Genomic DNA, 18,742 nt, shown 5'->3' on the forward strand with positions numbered 1-18,742 from the left:
TTATTGTTTTTCACTTCTTGTAGAAAAGTAAGCTGTGATTGGCCAATGAGTTTTTCATAGACCCTTCCTGATTGGCTGGCTTCACGTAGTAGCTGACACACTCACTAGAGGCGCTCATCCATTTTTCCCAATCGGCTTACGTTTACCCTGAAACCGGGATAGGGAAGCCAACACAGCCATGAACTGACCAGGTATCTATAGCTCTGATATTAAAAAAAAACCTGTCACCTTGTTTTATTTCGTCTTACTCGTCAACGTCGCATCGTCTCTCCGCTTCAAAAAAGTTTAAGCGGCCGTTGAGAAACGTCGTACTCTCGTTATTTTCAGAAAATTTTGTGATTTCAGATAATTAGAAGACTGATTTTTGAATTGCTCTATAATTTTCCCAATGCTTTCTACAAAATCATTGGAATTGAAAGAAAATTTGTCGAAGCGGAAATCGGAGGTTGACAAGTGCACGATACCTCCCAGCAAGGAACCTCGCATTGAAACAGAAACAGATAAGGGCAAAGAAGAGATCGCTAATAGTTTCAATACTTACCAATATTGGAAAGATCCGCTTCCTGACATCAGTTTTGAACTTGGTACAAATATTGTAAGCCCAAGGCAGGCTGAGTAAAATGGTAGGCAACAAACACATTGAAGAGATATTTACCAAAAGCCAACATTCCATTGCTGATCACCCCAAACTAGTAAAGAACCTTAGAAAAGTCTATGACCAAATTGAAGATGTAGATTCTTTTAATCAACATTTTATTAAATGCTTCAAGTGTCTCTTGATTCATGGAGAAAGGGAGACTGCTGTTAACTTTTGTTTAGATTTTGCAGCCAAATTTGCAACATCGTTTGAACTGGAAAAAGATCCAGAAGATGAAGATGGTGAATGCCACCCTTTCTATGAAAAACTTTTTGATTTTCTTTTGTCCCATCACAATGTCAAGAGCCAGGCTGTTCGATTTAGAGTGTGCCAGTTCATTAATAGAATGCTAGAAGAGTTGAATGAGTCTGCTTGCATCAGCGCAGAACTTTTTGAAAAAATTTATGATGCCATGCTTGAAAGAATTCAAGACAGAATTGCCTCAGTTCGGGTCCAGGCTGTCATTGCCTTACAGCGCCTGCAAGATCCTACCAACAAAGAATGTCCAGTTATTAAGGTAACTTGGCGTTAAAAATGTTTTTACTTTTCTGTATTTAAAAAATGTTTCACCCTTGTACAGGCATTAGTTTTCCATTTGGAAAGAGATCCTCATCCCGAAGTACGTCGAGCTGTACTTAAGGCACTTGGATGCAATTATTTTACGCTCGAATTCGTTTTGGTCAGGCTGCGTGACGTCAAAGACCTTGTTCGCAGGCAGGCCTATATCTTCATTAGTGAGAGGTATGTGGAAGAATAAACAATAATTGCATGCTGTCTATTTTTATCTTCATTTATTTTCATTTTTAGAGTTCATGTCCGAACATTATCAATTGCCAATCGTGTGACAATTTTGAACCTCGGACTCAACGACAAATCAGCTGCTGTGACGACCATGGTGCAGGACAAACTTATCCCTGCCTGGATCAACGCCATGGAAGGCTCCATCTTCAATTTCCTGCGTGGTCTTGATGTGGAAGGCTGCAGCGATACTGCTGTTCAAGTCTTGCAAGTTTGGTTGAAAACGCTCAACTACAAGGAGATAACATCTCAGTTGCCTATTGGTGAAGAAAATCTGGTTAGTATCGAAGCGTTAAAGCCAGAAGTGGCTCTTTATTGGTGCACGGCCGTTTCTTTCCTGCGAAACGAGGGAGTTCATGCAGCAGATGCTCTTGAAACCATTATGCCAGAAATGACAGCGTTTGGGAAATATTTGAAAATTTTCGTTTTGGCAAGGCTTACCGAAACCGACGACATGGAGGTAAAAACATTGTATTTCCTAAAATTGTATTCTTTCGTTAAAACATGTCATTATGTATGCCATTAGGTATTGAGTATGGAATTTATCGTTGCCAACTTATTGGAGATGGCACAACACTTTGACCTTGCGGATGAAGCGGGTCGCTTGAACTTGCGACGCGATCTCTGCGATCTTTTACAACACGAAAAGACTAGCCCAGCATTGACTCGTACCATGGTCAAGTGTATTAGTCTGATTGAGCCCAATTTGGATGTTCGCATCGCCAAATTGCTTGAGGTCATTTCAGAGCTGCGAGAGCCACTAACTCAGGCGGAAGTACTCATTCCAGAAGATCAGCAGCGAAGAAACAAATTAGAGGTGAACTGGCTTATTGGATCCAAAAGAAATTCATTTTTTGATTCATTATTATTTCTGAATAGATTGCTCAATGCCGAGTCCAGGTGAACGAATTAAAGGAAGAATTGCAGGAGGCCATTGACAAACAAAACTTTCTTGGTGCCCAAGAGATTCAACAAAAGATGGTCGTTTTGGAGACGAAACTAAGCGAGTTGTGCAGTCGGCCCACCACTCATGACGTTGAAGTGTTCCGCGAAGAGAGAGATGATCCCTTAACACTACTAAAGTGTCTCAGCACCGTTTGCGAGCTGCTAAAAAATTCGCCGGTATATTTCATTCTTATTTTTAAAAATCAGTAACATTGCTGGTTAGTAATGATTCTTTTTTATTAGATGCTTAAATTGACGAAAGAATTGGACCAACTTTTAATGTCTCTGATCTTGCCTTGCGTCGAGAGAATCGATCCAGCTGTCCGAAATGCCGCTTTCGAAGCTTTGGGTTGCCTGTGTACTTGCGACTTGGAACTGGCCCAACAACGTTTGCTCTTGTTTGTACAAGCAGTTCAGATGGATCACCAAATCCTTCAGATCACAACAGCCAAAGTTCTCTTTGATCTCGTTCAATTATTTGGTCTTTCCGTGAGTCATGCATTACTCTTATTTTATTCATCAAGAAACTTAAATCATACATGATTCATTTCAGACTTTTGAGGACCAAGAGAGTGGTACATCTCTAGCTACAGTGCTGACTGATCTGTTGGATAGTGAAGATGCAGATGTTCAAACAATTGCTGTCGAGGGTTTCGCTAAACTATTGATTGCTTCCCGGTATGTATTTTTGAAATGTCAGTAAAATTTTTCCTTTTCGTTGTATTAATAACTTAAATGTGACATGTAGAATTGAATCGTCCATGATTCTTTCGCGCTTGGTCATTTTCCTGTTCCACCCGCTGACGGATGAAAACGTTCGTCTGCGTCAAGTCCTCCACGTCTTTTTTCCTTTCTTTGCTTCCATGGATATTGCAAACCAACAGCAATTGGAGGCGGCTTTCGTACCGACTATCAAGACCATTCAAAAGGCCCCGTGTACTTCTCCTTTGGCGGAGATAGACATTTCCATGATCGTCAAATTCTTTGTCGACTTGACACAGGTAACTTAATGTTACAAGCCTTAACATGAATTACAAATATCTTAATTACAAGTAACCTAATTTTGTTATATTTGCTATTTAGGAAAGTTTATTAGCCGCCAAGCCTGAGGTCGATCACACCATCCACGATCAACTCGCTATGAAACTTTGTACTGAATCGATGCGATCTCCTGATACGAACGAAAGTAAAGTCTACCTCAAGGCCTTGTTGCAGTTGAACATGTCGTTCTCCAATCCGTCAAACACTAAAGACTTGCACACTCTTATCCGGAAAATGCTTCGAAATTTCAGAGAGAAGGGTTCCATCAGAATGATTGAGCAATTTGAATCTATCGTAGAAAAGCATTTGACGGCTAATGCGGACTCGGCCAAGTCTGCTACTGAAAACGATTCCGATATGGAAGTTGAACCTGTTATTGCTCCCCCATCTCCTCCCATCAATAAGCCAAGAACAAGAAAATTAGGAAGTAAACATGCAGCGACTCTTTTAATGGATACTAGTAGCGACGTCGATGTCTCCCAAAGTTCCGATGTTTTCTTCAGCCCAGAAAAGACAAGCACTCAAAAGGAAAAACCTCGTGAAAAATCACCCGAGGTTGTTATTGAACAAATGGATGAGGTTGTTATTGAACAAATGGATTTAAGGTGATTACATATTTAATTTCGCTTTCTACGTGTTATTTTCATCAAATTTTCGTTCGTTTAGTTCGACCACAAACAGCGAGAAAACTGTACCTTCAAGAACTCGACGACAGGCTCCACGCAGCGTTTCCGTTGTCGCTGAGGAACGAACAACACCTCCTCCTTCCTTACCTCGTCGTAGAACACGATCGACTAGATCAGTCGTTGTTTCCAGTGTCGACGAGGACAGTGTTCCCGTTGACGATGGGGACCGAACACCTCCTTCCCCACCTCGGCGTAGAATACGATCAACGAGATCAGTTGTGGTTTCCAGTGTCGACGAGGACGGTGGGGAACAAACAACTCCTTCCCCACCTCTGCGCAGAACACGAACGACGAGACCAGCCGTGATTTCTAGTTCCGACGAGGATGAAGATGTTATACCTCCGACCCCACCTCCAAATAAAAATACTAAAAAGTCGGCAAGATCAACCAGGAAGCGTTGATAAAACAAATTTTTTTTTCTTCATTTTTCTATCATCTTTTTTTTTCTCCTTTACAATTTTACTTACTTTCCTGTAAGAGATATTAATACAAATAAATTTCGGTCACTTGAGCAATTCCAGAATGTTTCACTAGAAAAATAACTCATTTGTGACATTGTGTGACATTGTGAAATTCAAATATCATACTGTGATATGCCGGTAGATGTCTTGATCAACGATCGCTTCTGGATTTTTGATCACAGATCACTCGTCTGTCTCTGTAGGCTACGGTCTCCGGTGTCTTGTTTTGAGAGCAGACTGGAGTACGTGTTTAAATAGTTTATTCGTCATTCCTGAGGGTTTGTTTAAGTTTTAAACAAGTATATCCCATTAGATTTAAAATGGGTGAAGCTCAAATGCCAAAACCAGTTAGGTTTGCTATTGGAGGTTTGTCAGGGTAAGTTGTTACAGTCTTACTTTATTTATATATAAGTTTTATTAACAAGGATTTTGTCAATTTTAGAATGGCTGCCACATTGTTTGTCCAACCTATGGATCTTATTAAGAACAGAATGCAGTTGAGCGGTGAAGGTGGCAAAGCCAAAGAACACAGGAACACTTTGCACGCAATTAGATCCATCATGATGAAAGAGGGTATCTCTGGCATGTATTCTGGTTTATCTGCAGGCCTTCTGAGACAGGCAACCTATACAACAACTAGGCTGGGAATTTACACATGGCTGTTTGACACCATGAGTGGGTTAGTAGGACTGTGACCTTGACAAATGTTATAGTTCAATACATCTATATTGTTTTTTTATTTCTAGTCCTGATGGAAAACCACCAGGTTTTGCAACAAAAGCTGTGCTTGGAATGGCTGCTGGAGTTGTAGGAGCATTTGTGGGAACCCCAGCTGAGGTAATTTTAGTGAAAAAGGGCACATGGTAACAAAAAGTTACCGGTATTCATTACTTATTATAGGTTGCCCTTATTCGTATGACAGCAGATGGAAGACTGCCAGAGGCAGACAGAAGGAATTACAAGCACGTCGGTGACGCGTTGGTTCGGATGGTCAGGGAGGAAGGATTGGTCACTCTCTGGAGAGGTTTTTGCAATTTCCTTTGGAAATTTCCTTGGAAATTTCTCTTCCTTTTTGAATTTCCTTTTAAATCTCCTTTGAATTGATCGTAGGAGCGATCCCAACGATGGCTCGGGCAATGGTGGTAAATGCCGCCCAACTTGCTTCCTATTCTCAAGCTAAACAATCTCTCATGTCAACTGGTCAGTCTAGTCTTTAACGCCCACATTTATAGCGCAAAAACTAAACGGCTCTTTTTCTCTAGGTTATTTTAGTGAAAACGTGATTCTTCACTTCTGGGCTTCCATGATCAGTGGTCTAGTTACGACAGCCGCTTCTATGCCTGTCGACATTGCAAAAACTAGGTAACTACGTCGTATTATCATCGATTAGTATCGAAAGATAAGAGAAAATAACATTTTTGGCATTGATTCAGGCTGCAAAATATGAGGTTCATTGACGGCAAGCCAGAATACAAGGGCGCAGTCGATGTACTGGGTCGCGTCGTACGCAACGAAGGAATCCTAGCTTTGTGGAAGGGATTCACGCCGTACTACGCACGCATCGGACCGCACACAGTTCTCACCTTTATTTTCCTCGAACAGATGAATACGTTTTACAAGCGAAATATTCTCGGTCTCAAGGACGCCAAAGGAGGTGGCATTTAAATTGTCTTGTCAATAGAGAGAAGCTTTGGTAGAAAATCATCAAGCCTGATATTTAGTCTGCAATCCATGTTGTCGACACGTTAAATTGGTGACTGTGAATGTAATTTAGGTGGATTTTGTTATCAAATAAAAAGGTATAAAACACATATCGATTTTGTAAGACAACTTTATTAAGAATTACTCCAAGTGTGTGCTGGAAGCACCCTTTTATACACTTTAACAAATGAATTCGATTGCGCAAAATAACTAGTGAATAACGAGTGACTAGTCATACTGTACAAGCTCTATACACGTTTTTTTTTCTTTTTTCTTAAGTTAAAAAAAAAGGCACAATCTAAATAGTCAGAATAACTATCACAATTCGATATTTTGCGCGAAAGACAAAGCTGATTAAGAAAAAGGGGTTTGGGTGGGAGATTACATGAATGAAGACTTTTGAAAACAGCGACGGCAGTTCATTATTCCGAACCAGTGTACCGCTTTTCGTTTACCAAACTAAAATCGAAAACCGGTTAGTTATTAAGAATATTATGATTATTCTAATTATTATTTTTACCTGTTGAGCACGTAAACTGTGGCCTCGTATGTGGTCATCATAATGGCCGTGTTGGGAATTTGCCGGATCAACTGCGTCGACAGTCCACGATAGAGCCCTCGATGTCCCTCTTCGCGGAAGACTGTGTGCAACGTTTGAAAAAATCCCCTGTAACGTGAATTCTCTTCACGCAGCCTGGTCCTAACCACTTCATGCGGATAGGACACACAACAAGCCACCGTCTTGCTGATGGCTCCTGCTAGCATGTAGTCCATGGCTTGGTAGTTGCCCAGTGGACTGTCCGTCTGCGTTTCCCGCATCTGTTGCAGGGTCGATTTCAGGTACTCGTAAAGTACAAACTTAATTATGGTCTCTGAGATACCGAAATATGAGGCTGTTATTCCTCTGTAAAAGCCAACAACACCCTAAAGAAAAAAGAATTCCAAAATTAGATTGGTGGCGCTGGCTGAGCCTGTTACGTAACGTCACGACGAATTGGTTTCCAAATTACCTGACTACGATAGATGTTGGAAATGCACTGCCAAGCTGTGACGTTTTGATTGCGATTGAGCTGCAGACGTGTCTTGACGAACCAAATTGGATTGGTTAAAGTGCACGACACAAATCCTGTGGAAACAGGAAGAAGTTAATAAAAAACGATTAATTTATGGATCTGTTCAATTTGCGAATGACGTACTACGTAGGCCACAACGAGTTCCTTAACCGTCCCAAGGACGAAACGGGAAAATGCGCCATATCCGCGAATGTTAGAAACGGGCTCTATAGGTAGACTACGTAATAATGCCCTCCTTCCCGCCCGGAGTGGATTTTGTTAACTTATTCAAAGTCTGGGCGAACCTTGGGCAGGAGCACGGCTTGTGCACGTGTTCCGTTTTTAAAAATACACCAGACCATTCTTCCAAGGAGGGGGGAGAGAGAGAAACGGCAACTGGGCATTCGTTACGTGAATCACGTAGGTAAGTGGAGAGAGAAAAAAAGACGGCTGAGCCAACCAACCGGACAAGTCTGGTTTTTTCACCCTTTGATGCTGACCCGCATACGAAATTAATTCAATTATTTTCACATAGAAAACCCAGGGTGAATCAGCTAATACATTCTTCCTAATGACTTTGTCTTCTCTTCCATGCATTCTTTTTAAAAGGAATATATAATTTGTGCAACGTCATTTTAAAGCAAGTTTTAACCCCCCTCCCGACTGCCAGCAAGAAGTGAATTTTGGGCTAAATGCCAAGTTGGTTATTGCGTTAAAAAGTGACAACTAAAAGGGAAGAGAACAACTAATACAAGGACGTCCTTCTATGTCTAACTAAAGCGATATGGGCGAAAAACCGGCCTCGACTGGACAGAAAAGAGAAATTTTGCGCAACTAGACGTGAGGGACATATTTACCTGCAGAGCCAGCCGAGAGCATATGGACCAAGTGAGAATCTGGAGTCATGATCTGGTTGAATTTTCGTTTGGCCGTTGAATAGGTGCAAAAATATAGGGCTCTAGTGGGGGCCACTCCAATCAGGTTTGGTCCCAAACCTTTGAATAGCGCCCGGCATCCTTCTTGGTCGATCAGGTGCCTACGTGAGAAGGCAAAGAATTTGATCAATTAACCGTTGTTCTTATCGAAATCCACACCTTATCTCCTTTTTATAGTTCTAGTTTTTATTATCGTTTAAATGTATATATGTAGAGCAAACAAACAAGTCAATTAAAGGATTAAATATTCCGTTTGTTTCATAGAATTCCCTTTTCTTACCGAAAACAAGAAAGGGCTCCTTTGGGTTGGGCGGAAGACGCCGGCCAAGGGAGGACGGCTTCAGGAAACACAGCCAACCTCGAATTGACGGACGAGCATTGTTGGTGATGATAATAAACGTTCCAGTTCATTTCTGGAGTGAAATACATGTGATTGGCGCTGCATCCTGCGTTGGACGAAGCTGTTCGCAGGGAGCGAACTGCACTGTAGTGGATTTCAGAGGAAGACGATTGCAGGCGAGTCTTGATAACTTCAAGTGGGCACGTCACTATGGCTCCCACAGTACCACCAACCCTACGTCGTCACAGAAAAGAAACATTAAAAAATTGAGTCCTAGCAACGAGAATGGGTCAACGAGTGCGTTGGGCTAGCCAAAAATGTCGCCTCTTAAAATACTAACTTCAAACAAATGCCAACTTGTCTTTGGAATGGTTTAGTAGCCTGCAACTTTCAAAGGGAAAAGTTGCTGCAAGGATTTGAAAACTGAAGTACGTATATTTTAGAGTTCGATGGCAAACACACTAGGATTCAAATTACAACATCTGGCTCAGAAGAAAGCCATTATTTTGGAATGCACAAACATCCCTCACTGCTTAAATTCTAGTTGTGGAGTGGACCAACTTAGGAGGGAAACTGAAATGGAAGATAACGAGAAGGGTACACTGGGCAAGATAACTGATGCAGGTAAGATAGGTTTTATAGGTTAAATGAAAACCATCTCCCTCACCCAAGTTAAAACCCAAGGCAACATAATGTAGTATGTAGTTTGAAAATTTTAATCCCTACCTCCCTTCTGACTAAGACTAAAGGAAGGGATGTCGGTGTGTTCGGCGTAATGGCCAAAATGGTTTCTGCCTAGTGGGGGGAAGAAGACGAAAAATGAACCGAAACGAAGAAAACGAAAAAAATCTTACCCGCCAGCGAAGAGATGGATGAATGTATCTGCATTCGACATAACACGTAATGCAATTGCACATCAATTAAGATGAAAGTAATATTTTTGTATAGTTAAATGTTTACCAAGACCAACCGGATTGGCCGAATTGTAAACATAAGTGTAGTTTGCTCTAAAGATGACGGAAGAATAAAACAAAATCCAACACGAGTTCGTTTTCAGCTGCTGGCCTGCTGCTGATCTGACTGGGATAGGTAAGGGAAATGGGGGTAGGGGACGGCGAACCAATGGCTCGTTCGCTATTGGGTATCTAAGCTACGACAGAGCCACCTAGCGCCGCGTGATGGAAAACCCAACGACGCAATTCCCACAAACACGCTTGTTTGTTTATCGGCTTTTCAGATCGATCAAACAAGAGCCCTCGGGCAGAAAAAAATCTCTTCCAAGTCTGCAGCATTGAATTACACACTCATAAAATCTGATACTGTGTCCTGTTTCATAAGATCTGATTATCCAACCTATTTCAACGTTTTTGACTTTGAATCGCCTATTTCCAGATTTGTCCAAACTTCTGGAGAATTTCCATCTTTCGGATGGCTTCCCTGGAATCACTTATGGCTTAATGGAATTTCAGGAAATATTTCAGGCTCTACCTACCCTAAAAAAATACATAAATTCTATTGATTGAATGATTTCAAAGTAAAGGGTGGAGAAAGGTAAAAGAAATCTATTGCGCATCAGTCAATATAAACATTGATTGCTTTCACGTGTCCTATCTCGACCACATTTATAACCACACAGCGTAGTTGGATTGCATATAGAATTCTTAATCACATGTCGGGGTCTCGTGGACTCGTGGTTAAAGTTGATAGAAAAAAAAATTTCCAGATAATAAAAAGGACTAAAATAACTTTTTCACAATGAGGCTAAAGCTCCTCTTCCCGGGTGATGACATTTGAATTGTTCATGAGGCTCTTTCTTTTTTTCAATTTTCCGTTAAAAAAAAAGAACTAATATTTCTGAAAAATGATTTGAATGTTTGACAGTAGACCCAATCAAAGATCCGGCCAGTCACAGGATGTGAAACCCAGCCCACAGGATGTACTAGTCTCAACCCAGGATGTGAAATATTTCTATGAACAATAACACATGTGTCGTGTTATTGTTCAAATGGAGTGCGTGCGAGAGGGATAATAATAATAATAATAGCGTGTCGAATTGATATTTGCAATTATTTCGGTATTATTTTCTAGGAAATTTTCGCCACGTATGCAAACTTTCCCGTTGGAAATGTTGGCTTTCAAGCCGGTCAAGGCGACACCGGTTGTCTCAATTTTTGTACTTTTTTTATTATTTTTATTATTATTTTGACAGTTCAACTCGAATGTCACCACCAGTCACATTACGGATTAACAGATGGCGCGTAAGACGGTGCGCGTGATTCAAAGAAATCATCAGTTGAAGATCTTAGATCATTCACGGCAGATCTCATTCATGATACTGTAAGTAATACAGGTAACTGTATATCTATCTGATTGGTGATGAATCTTATTTTTAGTTTAGTTTGGTGTAGCGACTGATTGAATGGTTCGACGCCGTTGTAGTGATTCCCGAGAAACAAGTACATTGACGTTCGAAGAAGCCTTATAGTACATGGAATAATTTCTTTTTTCAACTCGTCAACAGCTTCTTTCATTACTTAATTGAAAACGAAACCTATGCGAGTTTGTCGAGATAGCAACAATCCCCCGCTGCTGTCAGGACGATCCATCCAATCCATCAAAACCCCAATCCATCAAGGACTGATGACTTTTATCGGCACACACATACTATCAATGGCAACGGATGCGCTCTGCGATGATACTATTTTGAAATAGATATTCGATTATATACGTAGTAACATTTGGTTGTTGAGTAACAGCCCCCGAATTGAAATTGCTTACGCATCAGCTTGATAACCGAAACCGCCATAGTATACTACTACGCATCTATTTTGACCTATGGAAAAGGGCCTGATCTTGACCCATAATTGGATTGGGCGGGAAATGACGTTTCTACTATCCATTTGAATAGATATTCTCATCTATAGTTCCTTTCTTAACAAACTTACACGTGTGCGGGCGGCCATTGTGACATTCAATAAGAATTATAACTTTGTTTTGCTGAGCCTCTACAGCACAATTCAGTCACTGCGCATTACATATAACCGATGGCAGCTTAATCCCTCCCTCTATACTCTGTTTTATATAGGCCCCTCCGGGTGTAATCAGCTGGATATTCGATTAAGGTTAACTTTTACAACTACAGTGGGCATTTATTGATGATGGTGTCGGCGGTAAAGACAAACACCCTCGCAATCCATTACTCTGGATTCGTTTTCAATCGGATGAATGGAGCTGCGAATCAACAACACAAATCCTAAAAGGATTATTTCAGGAAAAATGATGCGGAGTTGATGATGACGTCAGTCCAGTTTTTAGATTTGGTTCAACATAAAATTCTATTTCTATTTATTCTCAGTAACTATGCACAAAGCGGAAATCCAGTCTGGATTTTTGATTGCCTCTTTTAAAAAAATGGTCCGATCTTTGGTAGCCATTCATCAACTAGTCGAACCATGCATTATATAAAAACGGGTTTTTATTATTCTAGTAATTTGTATTACTTATCTAAAACGGAGACACGATAAAAGAATATATAGGACCTATTATTTTTACTGTTTGCCCCTTATATTCTTGAATTTCCAGTTTTGGGTTGAAGAACATTTGAAAATAGGCTTACGGCTACTCGTGATGTGATTGCGTCAGCCATATCTTTCCCCTATTTAATCCTACCAACTGCTGTTGGCTTGACGTTTCTTTTTTCCACGGCGCAGTTAAGGATTTAACTTATATAAAAGACGACGCATATAGGGAAAATGTCTTCTTTTTACTAGAATGTTAATACAAACATAAATCATTTCGCTTATGACCATTATTAAAAGAAGGGGGATTAGTAGGGGGGAAAAAGAACTTTTCCAGCTAATGACCACCGGAAGCGGCAGCCAAAGGTTTTTTTTTGTAAGGCTGTCGGTGTGCTGAGGTCAAATGAGACGAAGTATTTCCAAAAAATCTTCTTCGGGATAAGAAGATCAAGCAATCACAATAGAGAATGTGTTTAGACTTATAAGTTAAGGAATATATCTCAAAATTTAGGCTATCCAGCAAGTGTTGTCCAGTATGTCATCATATTCTATACTTTTCGACTTTCCAAATACCGCCGAGTAGCGCTTATTTACGTACTCTTTGACCGTGAAGGAAAAAAGGTATATAATGTGAAAAGAGAGAGGCTTTGGTATAGCATTTTGATACCTGTAGTATTTATCTGGGTGCGTGGGTGCCTGGGAATTGGGAAATAACGTATAGCATGGCCAGACGAGAGTGGTGGTGCCACCGGCCACGAGCATATAAAAGGGAACGTTTCCAGTCGTAGCGATTCCATTCAGTCGAACTCTTTGGTTCAGTCGAGTACCAGCACGCATCGTCTTCGTCTATTCAGAATCTACCCAGCAGCAATTGAGCAAGATATATTAGAGGCTACACGATAGCTCCCTTTGTATTTCGTTTGAACAAGAACTTTGGACGAACGGATCAAAAATCAAACAACATGAGTGCTGCATTTCGATTGGCTCTCTTTAGTTTGCTGCTTATCATCCACTCTGCTCGACCCATGAGTGTCGCCAAGGTTGTAACTAACGGTTTCTATATTACAATCAATCGTAGACTATATTAGCCATAAATTGGGAAATAATTGTTTTTCTTACTCTCTAAATAGAGGCAGAGTGGCAACAACGGCCAAGCAACGCTATGCGGACTCCACACTCCCTGCGGGTAAGTCAGAACATTTAATATTCCCTATTGAGAAATTCGTGATTTAATTTCGAATTGGTTGGCCTTCAGTTGGGGAGTATACAATTCAAATACACGCCAGATGGACTATTTCGTCCGAAACATGTAAGGTTCTATTTTTATTTGTTAACTTTGATTGGCCAATTTTTCATGTGGAAACATTTTTTAAAATTAAATAGCTGCACGTGCAACCGACCGCAAGAGCGTTGCTTGCGTGCGGGCGACGATGTATCCATCTCAGCTTACGTCTACCGTTGCGTCCGGAGTCGAACTTCTCCACTGGCCGGAGGCAGCGCTTCTGCCGTCGGTGCCGGAAGAAGCTCAATTGATACGGCGGCCAATTTGATCGACATGAAATTGTGAACATTCAACAAATACAAAAAAAAAAAAAAGTGAAAAGAGTATTAAAAAAGAAACGAAAAAATGTATGCGCAAAAAAAACCCACCTACTTAAAAAGCGAACAAATGGCTTTTTTTAAAAACCTTCATACTCACTTTGATTTTGTTCCTCTGCGCGTCAGTGTTTATTATATCTTATTCTGATCCTGACAAACCTTCTATTTATTTGTTTTGTTATGCCATTATTAAAATTTCCCTATATATTGACAGAAAATTTCGTTTTCTGGATATTACTTTGACCAAACAAACGTAGAATGACTGAAAATATACTCGATCATTCGTGGCAAAAAAATAGCTGTTGATTATTTGAAATTTCGTGAATTTCTTCCAAAAACAAAACCAATTATAGCGATCTGGCATTGTTGTCAAAGATGGCGTTAATCACGTGACCATGCAAGCTTAGCATCAAAAGCGTCCTCTCTGGTGTGTCTTGTTTACTACCCCGTGTTCGCCGGTATTGGCTTGGATTTCTCACTTTCTCACTTTGAAATATTCGTCTGAAATCGGTTGGATTAATAATCAACATGTCGAGTGAAGTGGCCGAAGTCGTGAGTGAAAACAACCAGGTATGAAAAATGAGGGAATTGAAATTTCGTGTGGCAAATGAATCGGAAATAGGCCTAAGATTGAGATGCTGCCCTGGGTCTCTGGGGTGGAGAAAGCCGTTGACGACCATACATTATGCCTTGGGCCTTTTGGGGGATTTTGTTTCTCTATCGTTTATGACATCTGTAATCCGATTATCAACGTTTACTTCGAGTTTCGGTTGAAAAATGCTTTTCTTGTTTGGATTTTCAAATGTTTTCAAAGAAATTCCAAGTGCACGCTTTGTTTTCTTTTCAAAGTGGGGAGTTTGTTTATTAGATATGTGTGGCGTCGGTTGCCAGCATCCATTGACGTTCGAACAGACTTTTGGCGGGAAATTATTTTTGCGACCAGTTGCGACGCCACGCGTAGTTGAACATGGGAATTTATTCTTGTGTTATTTGATCTTTTCTTAAGCATGATGCTGCTGAAGCCAAAGGAAAAAAAGGTTTGGGGAAGAAATTAACTGCCCTGGAACGAACAACTCAAGAAGGAGAAGCTCTGCTCAAGGTACCCACTTGCACATGTTGATTGTTGTCCGTTTCTAATTTTTGATGAAATGTTATGTGTAGGAGATGGGATACAAAGAAGATGGTGAAGACCAAGGCAGGAGGAGAACGAGATCTGGTGCGAGGCCAGCTGCTGTTGCGTCCCCACCCCCAGCCAAAAAGGAGAAAAAGACTCCCAAGAAGACTCCTAAAGCTACACCCGGTACCGGTGAGTGGCAGAATTGATTTGCCGAGTTGTACAAAAGTACTGATCCTTTTCATTTTCCTCTTTTAGGTCGCAGAGGCAGACCCCCAAAGAAGACAGTCAACGACAGCTCAACAGAAAATGAAGATTCTGAGGTGAAGGAAGACGAGAAGGCAGAGGAGAAGGAAGATGAGAAGGAAGAGGTCAGCAGCACAGAGGAAGCCAAAAGTGACACAAAACCAACCGAAGAGGCAGCCAAGGAGGAGAAGAAGGAGGAAAAAGAAGCAGAGAAGGAAACCAAGAAAGAAAACAACGATGCTGCTGCTGTCATCGAGCCTGTCAAGGAGAAAGAGAACCTTTTAGACAAAGAAGAAAGTAAAGCCTCAGATTAGAAAATAAGAAACACAAAATATAAATGTAACTGCCAAAACCTCCTATAACCCCGTATCACCCCTTTTTATAACAAGAACGAAAAAATTGTTTTTTTTTTTCACGAAACAAAAAAAAAATAATAAGTACGGTATTCGTTTAAATGTTTTAACACAGACACAAAACAGATTTTGGAATAGCAATTTGTGTTTTATTTTTGGGGTCGTGTTTCTTATTTGGTCTCTTTTTTTTAATTTTCCCAACTGTGCCACAGTTATATTTTTCCGGATTTTGGGGTAATAAGTTCATGGGCGTCTTTTGGTTTTCTGGAGAGTATTGGGATGAATGAAAGTGCAAAAGTTGCCCATCACGATGCATCAGTTGTTTTTACCCAGAAAACCCCAAACACATTTTTTTCACCTAACGCCAGTTTGTTTGTTATCGTCATCATCTTTCCCCCCCTGGACCAACTGATTTGTATTTCCCTCCCATTCATCCTGCACTGCGTGTGGTACCCCAGCCCCTGAATGCGAAATACTATTTGTCTTAGTATTTTTTTTCTCATCACCCACAAATTCATTCGAATCAATCGCATTTGATTTCAAATATGTGTGTGTCTTTTTCACTTATCTGGCGGAAATTTTCAGAAAGATAAATATGAAATACAACAAGTTTTTCATGGCGATCTTCGTGTGTGGGCGCCAAATTTTGTACAACTCTCCAGTCTAAATATATCACAAAGAGGGGAGCAACTTATATAAGTTTGCCTTGGCTGCACGAAAGTTAGGCAGTCTTTATTCATTCCCGCAGTCTGGTTGAACAAGTTGTGTCTTCCATCGGTACTTTTCGACCCGAGTCTGGTAAGTTTTATTGATCAGTTTGCTCAACTCATTCATAGGTTATTACACCATTCCGCCTCGCGTTTCCCTGGAAATGATGCGAAACTATCAAAGTTTGAGAGTAGATCGAGTTCGCTCTCTGATGCTTTTTATTATAAAAATGTCAAGCTTAACAGTCTGAGTCACGGGTTCCGAGAAGGACGTTCATATAATATCTTCGATGCTGGCTACCGAATATCTAATAACTTATTTCTTTTCTTACATATTTGTTCAGGCTCATGTGATGGGAACCTTCCGGGACTGAAATCATCTATTCCAACTGAGTGGTGCAATACAATACACGTTACATATTGTTTTTTGAGAAAAGTTAATACATTCGCTTTTCCTCTTGTATTTTCTCCTGATGATAAAATCATTCGTGAATACAAGAATAGCCTGGAGCTCATGAATAGGGTCCGGAGAAATCTGGGTGCTGTATATTTTAGTTCACAATGGCGTCGATTGGCTAGTTGACGATCTGTGGCGTTGTGCAGCATGGCGTGATGACGTTACAAACGGAAATGGAACCGGTAGCGTTGTAAGAAAGGATGGAGGAACCCTCCCACGTCGTCTCAAATACTCTTTCAGATTCAATTTCCAGAGGTCGTAATTGACATCGATGATATTTGATTCTTTCACAAGAAGATAGGACATGTAAGCTGCTCTCTCTAAATGACTCTATTACAATTCAGTTGATAACACGCACACATTTCTATATAATAAAAAAAAAGAGGTAGATTTAAATCTCAGATTTCTTCTTGCGAATTGGCACAAAGCGGCCTAGTGGATCGTGGATAAAGTAATTGTCCCATAGTTTTTGTTCAAAAGTGCTTCCGTAGCTGCGACTCGATTTCCACGGTTTGAAATGGCCGTTCCAATGTAAGAGTTTGGCGTTGCTCAGGAAAAAAGGCGAATATCTCGAACCTCTCGTTACACCTGACGTAAACAAAATGTGATTTGAAATGAATTAAAGACTAAACTTGCATATTATACCTAAATTTCTGACGTGCCACAGTGGATCGAGCGGCGATGTTCGTCGGTAGAAAGCGGCCAATATAGCGGCTTCAACTACATCCGATCCTCCTTGAGGTCCCATAATAGAAGACCTAAATGTGTAAACGAGAACAAACTGTCGGATAGGAGATGGGATGACATTTGAATAAACTTGTTACCTTTCATGCGAATGAATTAAATCTAGGACTGTATCTGATATTTTTTCTTTCCTCCAAGAATCGACGTCAGAAATAACAAAGACCCCGGTATTAAACGTACAAGTTAGTGGGTTGAGATTGAGTTTAGCGATAGTAGGTTGCTTGAGATTCAAACGAGAAGCGTATCGGGTTTCGCCGCGGGAGGCCACCATTTTGGAAACAGATCCTGTGTGGCAATCGTCTGAGAAAGCTCCTAGATCTTTAAATAGGAACGGTGTATCGAGTAGGTCGGTCACATCACCTATCAAGACCAACGCAAAGTTTGTTTGTTTTTAAAGACATTTTATCATTTATAAAACATTAATAGATTTAAAACAAAAGTATGATAAATACCCTGAACAATAACATCTGGATCAAGATAAATTGCAGGGCCATGTAGTGATGGGAAGAGATCAATAAAAGCAAATTTGCCAGCATTAGAATATGTTTCCAAGTCTGTAGGTAGCTTGGCAAGTGAGTATTGAACATTTGAGAGTTCAGGGACTTTCATCCATTCCCTATTTGTAAATGATAAAAGGACGATGAATTGATGATGAACTCTCTAAAAAATGTATATCACTTACTGCAAGTGGGATGTGGTTTCATCAGGCACAATCAAATAGAAACTGACTGGGTTTTTCGTGTTGACAACGACACTATTAAGAGCACTAATGAGTCCACCCAAATTGTCTTCTCTGGCTTGTATGATTACATTGATTACATTGCTTTTGGTGTGATGACTAGCAGTTGGTTCAGTTAATGCTATTTCTGCTTTGTTAAAAGTTGAATGACTGATGTTTGACACAAGCTCTTGGGCATACTTTGCTCCTGTCTTGAACCTTCCTCCATAGTCAGCAAAATTCTGAACATGAGCCAGAAGATAGATCATGAAGCCAGCCCATATTAGAGAAGCTCCAGTCACCACTAATAATCAATATTTTCAGGAAATGTTATGCAAATTTCATATGATTTCATTTCTACAAAAGACCATACCTTTTTTGGGACACCTATGGAACATGACACCGGAACATACAAGAAATTTTCAATATCATGAATATATTAGAAAGGAAGTAAATTTTCTGTCTGAGGAAGTTGTTGCCACCAACTTCCAACTCATTAACAATCAAGATCAAGTTTGTTTTTGTAGTTTGCTAGCGCGGAAGTAGGCTTCCAACATCAATCGCCAGGTGGCGAGCAAAACACTGATTAATATTTCATTCCTTCAAAAATACCAGTTAAAACTAGATTTTCTTATAAAATCAATCTAAATTTCAGATCAAATATGATAAAAAAACAAACAAAACCACAAA

General features: G+C 40.3%; 6 protein-coding genes across 9 annotated transcripts; 4 read left to right on the forward strand and 2 right to left on the reverse strand.

The window, feature by feature from the left end:
• Positions 1 to 126: 126 nt before the first annotated feature.
• LOC124192563 (condensin complex subunit 3-like) lies at positions 127 to 4,622 on the forward strand. 2 transcript variants are annotated; one of them, XM_046585926.1, is made up of 10 exons: positions 127 to 1,154; positions 1,218 to 1,378; positions 1,445 to 1,895; positions 1,962 to 2,252; positions 2,315 to 2,557; positions 2,624 to 2,869; positions 2,934 to 3,058; positions 3,129 to 3,381; positions 3,464 to 4,026; positions 4,088 to 4,622. In XM_046585926.1, exons 1-10 carry the CDS (start codon positions 621 to 623, stop codon positions 4,506 to 4,508), a joined length of 3,288 nt encoding a protein of 1,095 aa, XP_046441882.1. In that variant the 5' UTR covers positions 127 to 620; the 3' UTR covers positions 4,509 to 4,622. The 2 variants fall into 2 exon arrangements, with proteins under 2 accessions (XP_046441882.1, XP_046441883.1); XM_046585927.1 differs by having other exon boundaries at positions 291 to 1,154; positions 3,464 to 3,997; positions 4,083 to 4,622.
• Positions 4,623 to 4,717: 95 nt separating this feature from the next.
• Positions 4,718 to 6,379, forward strand: LOC124192572 (mitochondrial 2-oxoglutarate/malate carrier protein-like). Its single transcript, XM_046585954.1, has 7 exons — positions 4,718 to 4,944; positions 5,011 to 5,247; positions 5,315 to 5,405; positions 5,469 to 5,592; positions 5,679 to 5,768; positions 5,831 to 5,930; positions 6,002 to 6,379. The coding sequence occupies exons 1-7, from the start codon at positions 4,889 to 4,891 to the stop codon at positions 6,231 to 6,233; spliced, it is 930 nt and encodes a 309-aa protein (XP_046441910.1). The 5' UTR covers positions 4,718 to 4,888; the 3' UTR covers positions 6,234 to 6,379.
• Positions 6,380 to 6,381: 2 nt separating this feature from the next.
• On the reverse strand, positions 6,382 to 9,692 carry LOC124192571 (solute carrier family 25 member 36-A-like). 3 transcript variants are annotated; one of them, XM_046585952.1, is made up of 7 exons: positions 9,451 to 9,662; positions 9,323 to 9,391; positions 8,537 to 8,830; positions 8,179 to 8,357; positions 7,280 to 7,395; positions 6,790 to 7,193; positions 6,382 to 6,728 (listed from the first exon to the last, which is right to left on the reverse strand). In XM_046585952.1, the coding sequence occupies exons 3-7, from the start codon at positions 8,683 to 8,685 to the stop codon at positions 6,692 to 6,694; spliced, it is 885 nt and encodes a 294-aa protein (XP_046441908.1). In that variant the 5' UTR covers positions 8,686 to 8,830; positions 9,323 to 9,391; positions 9,451 to 9,662; the 3' UTR covers positions 6,382 to 6,691. The 3 variants fall into 3 exon arrangements, with proteins under 3 accessions (XP_046441908.1, XP_046441909.1, XP_046441907.1); XM_046585953.1 differs by having other exon boundaries at positions 9,323 to 9,478; positions 9,557 to 9,659; XM_046585951.1 differs by lacking the exon at positions 9,323 to 9,391 and having other exon boundaries at positions 9,451 to 9,692.
• Positions 9,693 to 12,771: 3,079 nt separating this feature from the next.
• LOC124192580 lies at positions 12,772 to 13,871 on the forward strand. Its single transcript, XM_046585963.1, has 4 exons — positions 12,772 to 13,154; positions 13,245 to 13,300; positions 13,370 to 13,423; positions 13,498 to 13,871. The coding sequence occupies exons 1-4, from the start codon at positions 13,077 to 13,079 to the stop codon at positions 13,679 to 13,681; spliced, it is 372 nt and encodes a 123-aa protein (XP_046441919.1). The 5' UTR covers positions 12,772 to 13,076; the 3' UTR covers positions 13,682 to 13,871.
• Positions 13,872 to 14,101: 230 nt separating this feature from the next.
• On the forward strand, positions 14,102 to 16,049 carry LOC124192578 (protein PXR1-like). Its single transcript, XM_046585960.1, has 4 exons — positions 14,102 to 14,283; positions 14,720 to 14,812; positions 14,875 to 15,019; positions 15,086 to 16,049. Exons 1-4 carry the CDS (start codon positions 14,242 to 14,244, stop codon positions 15,385 to 15,387), a joined length of 582 nt encoding a protein of 193 aa, XP_046441916.1. The 5' UTR covers positions 14,102 to 14,241; the 3' UTR covers positions 15,388 to 16,049.
• Positions 16,050 to 16,905: 856 nt separating this feature from the next.
• On the reverse strand, positions 16,906 to 18,616 carry LOC124192570 (glycosyltransferase 8 domain-containing protein 1-like). Its single transcript, XM_046585949.1, has 6 exons — positions 18,426 to 18,616; positions 18,017 to 18,356; positions 17,787 to 17,950; positions 17,415 to 17,694; positions 17,236 to 17,348; positions 16,906 to 17,178 (listed from the first exon to the last, which is right to left on the reverse strand). The coding sequence occupies exons 1-6, from the start codon at positions 18,448 to 18,450 to the stop codon at positions 16,982 to 16,984; spliced, it is 1,119 nt and encodes a 372-aa protein (XP_046441905.1). The 5' UTR covers positions 18,451 to 18,616; the 3' UTR covers positions 16,906 to 16,981.
• Positions 18,617 to 18,742: the final 126 nt, after the last annotated feature.

The sequence above is a fragment of the Daphnia pulex genome, chromosome 4 (genome assembly GCF_021134715.1).
Source record: "Daphnia pulex isolate KAP4 chromosome 4, ASM2113471v1".
Taxonomy (NCBI): Eukaryota; Metazoa; Arthropoda; class Branchiopoda; order Diplostraca; family Daphniidae; genus Daphnia; species Daphnia pulex.

What these genes read in the sequence shown, in the direction of transcription:
- LOC124192563 (XM_046585926.1), top strand. Translation starts at nt 621, where the DNA reads ATGGTAGGCAACAAACACATTGAAGAGATATTTACCAAAAGCCAACAT. An exon ending in AAGAATGTCCAGTTATTAAG is followed by an intron (nt 1,155 to 1,217) that starts GTAACTTGGCGT and finishes ACCCTTGTACAG; the next exon opens with GCATTAGTTTTCCATTTGGA. An exon ending in TTCAATTATTTGGTCTTTCC is followed by an intron (nt 2,870 to 2,933) that starts GTGAGTCATGCA and finishes GATTCATTTCAG; the next exon opens with ACTTTTGAGGACCAAGAGAG.
- LOC124192572 (XM_046585954.1), top strand. Translation starts at nt 4,889, where the DNA reads ATGGGTGAAGCTCAAATGCCAAAACCAGTTAGGTTTGCTATTGGAGGT. An exon ending in TTGTGGGAACCCCAGCTGAG is followed by an intron (nt 5,406 to 5,468) that starts GTAATTTTAGTG and finishes TACTTATTATAG; the next exon opens with GTTGCCCTTATTCGTATGAC. An exon ending in ATTGGTCACTCTCTGGAGAG is followed by an intron (nt 5,593 to 5,678) that starts GTTTTTGCAATT and finishes AATTGATCGTAG; the next exon opens with GAGCGATCCCAACGATGGCT.
- LOC124192571 (XM_046585951.1), bottom strand. Translation starts at nt 9,491, where the DNA reads ATGTCGAATGCAGATACATTCATCCATCTCTTCGCTGGCGG. An exon ending in ATCCATCTCTTCGCTGGCGG is followed by an intron (nt 8,831 to 9,450) that starts GTAAGATTTTTT and finishes GTGACGACGTAG; the next exon opens with GGTTGGTGGTACTGTGGGAG. An exon ending in CCAACATCTATCGTAGTCAG is followed by an intron (nt 7,194 to 7,279) that starts GTAATTTGGAAA and finishes TTTTTTCTTTAG; the next exon opens with GGTGTTGTTGGCTTTTACAG.
- LOC124192580 (XM_046585963.1), top strand. Translation starts at nt 13,077, where the DNA reads ATGAGTGCTGCATTTCGATTGGCTCTCTTTAGTTTGCTGCTTATCATC. An exon ending in GACCCATGAGTGTCGCCAAG is followed by an intron (nt 13,155 to 13,244) that starts GTTGTAACTAAC and finishes CTCTCTAAATAG; the next exon opens with AGGCAGAGTGGCAACAACGG. An exon ending in GGACTCCACACTCCCTGCGG is followed by an intron (nt 13,301 to 13,369) that starts GTAAGTCAGAAC and finishes GTTGGCCTTCAG; the next exon opens with TTGGGGAGTATACAATTCAA.
- LOC124192578 (XM_046585960.1), top strand. Translation starts at nt 14,242, where the DNA reads ATGTCGAGTGAAGTGGCCGAAGTCGTGAGTGAAAACAACCAG. An exon ending in TCGTGAGTGAAAACAACCAG is followed by an intron (nt 14,284 to 14,719) that starts GTATGAAAAATG and finishes TCTTTTCTTAAG; the next exon opens with CATGATGCTGCTGAAGCCAA. An exon ending in TAAAGCTACACCCGGTACCG is followed by an intron (nt 15,020 to 15,085) that starts GTGAGTGGCAGA and finishes TTCCTCTTTTAG; the next exon opens with GTCGCAGAGGCAGACCCCCA.
- LOC124192570 (XM_046585949.1), bottom strand. Translation starts at nt 18,450, where the DNA reads ATGTTCCATAGGTGTCCCAAAAAAG. An exon ending in GAAACCACATCCCACTTGCA is followed by an intron (nt 17,951 to 18,016) that starts GTAAGTGATATA and finishes ATTTACAAATAG; the next exon opens with GGAATGGATGAAAGTCCCTG. An exon ending in TTAATTCATTCGCATGAAAG is followed by an intron (nt 17,349 to 17,414) that starts GTAACAAGTTTA and finishes TTACACATTTAG; the next exon opens with GTCTTCTATTATGGGACCTC.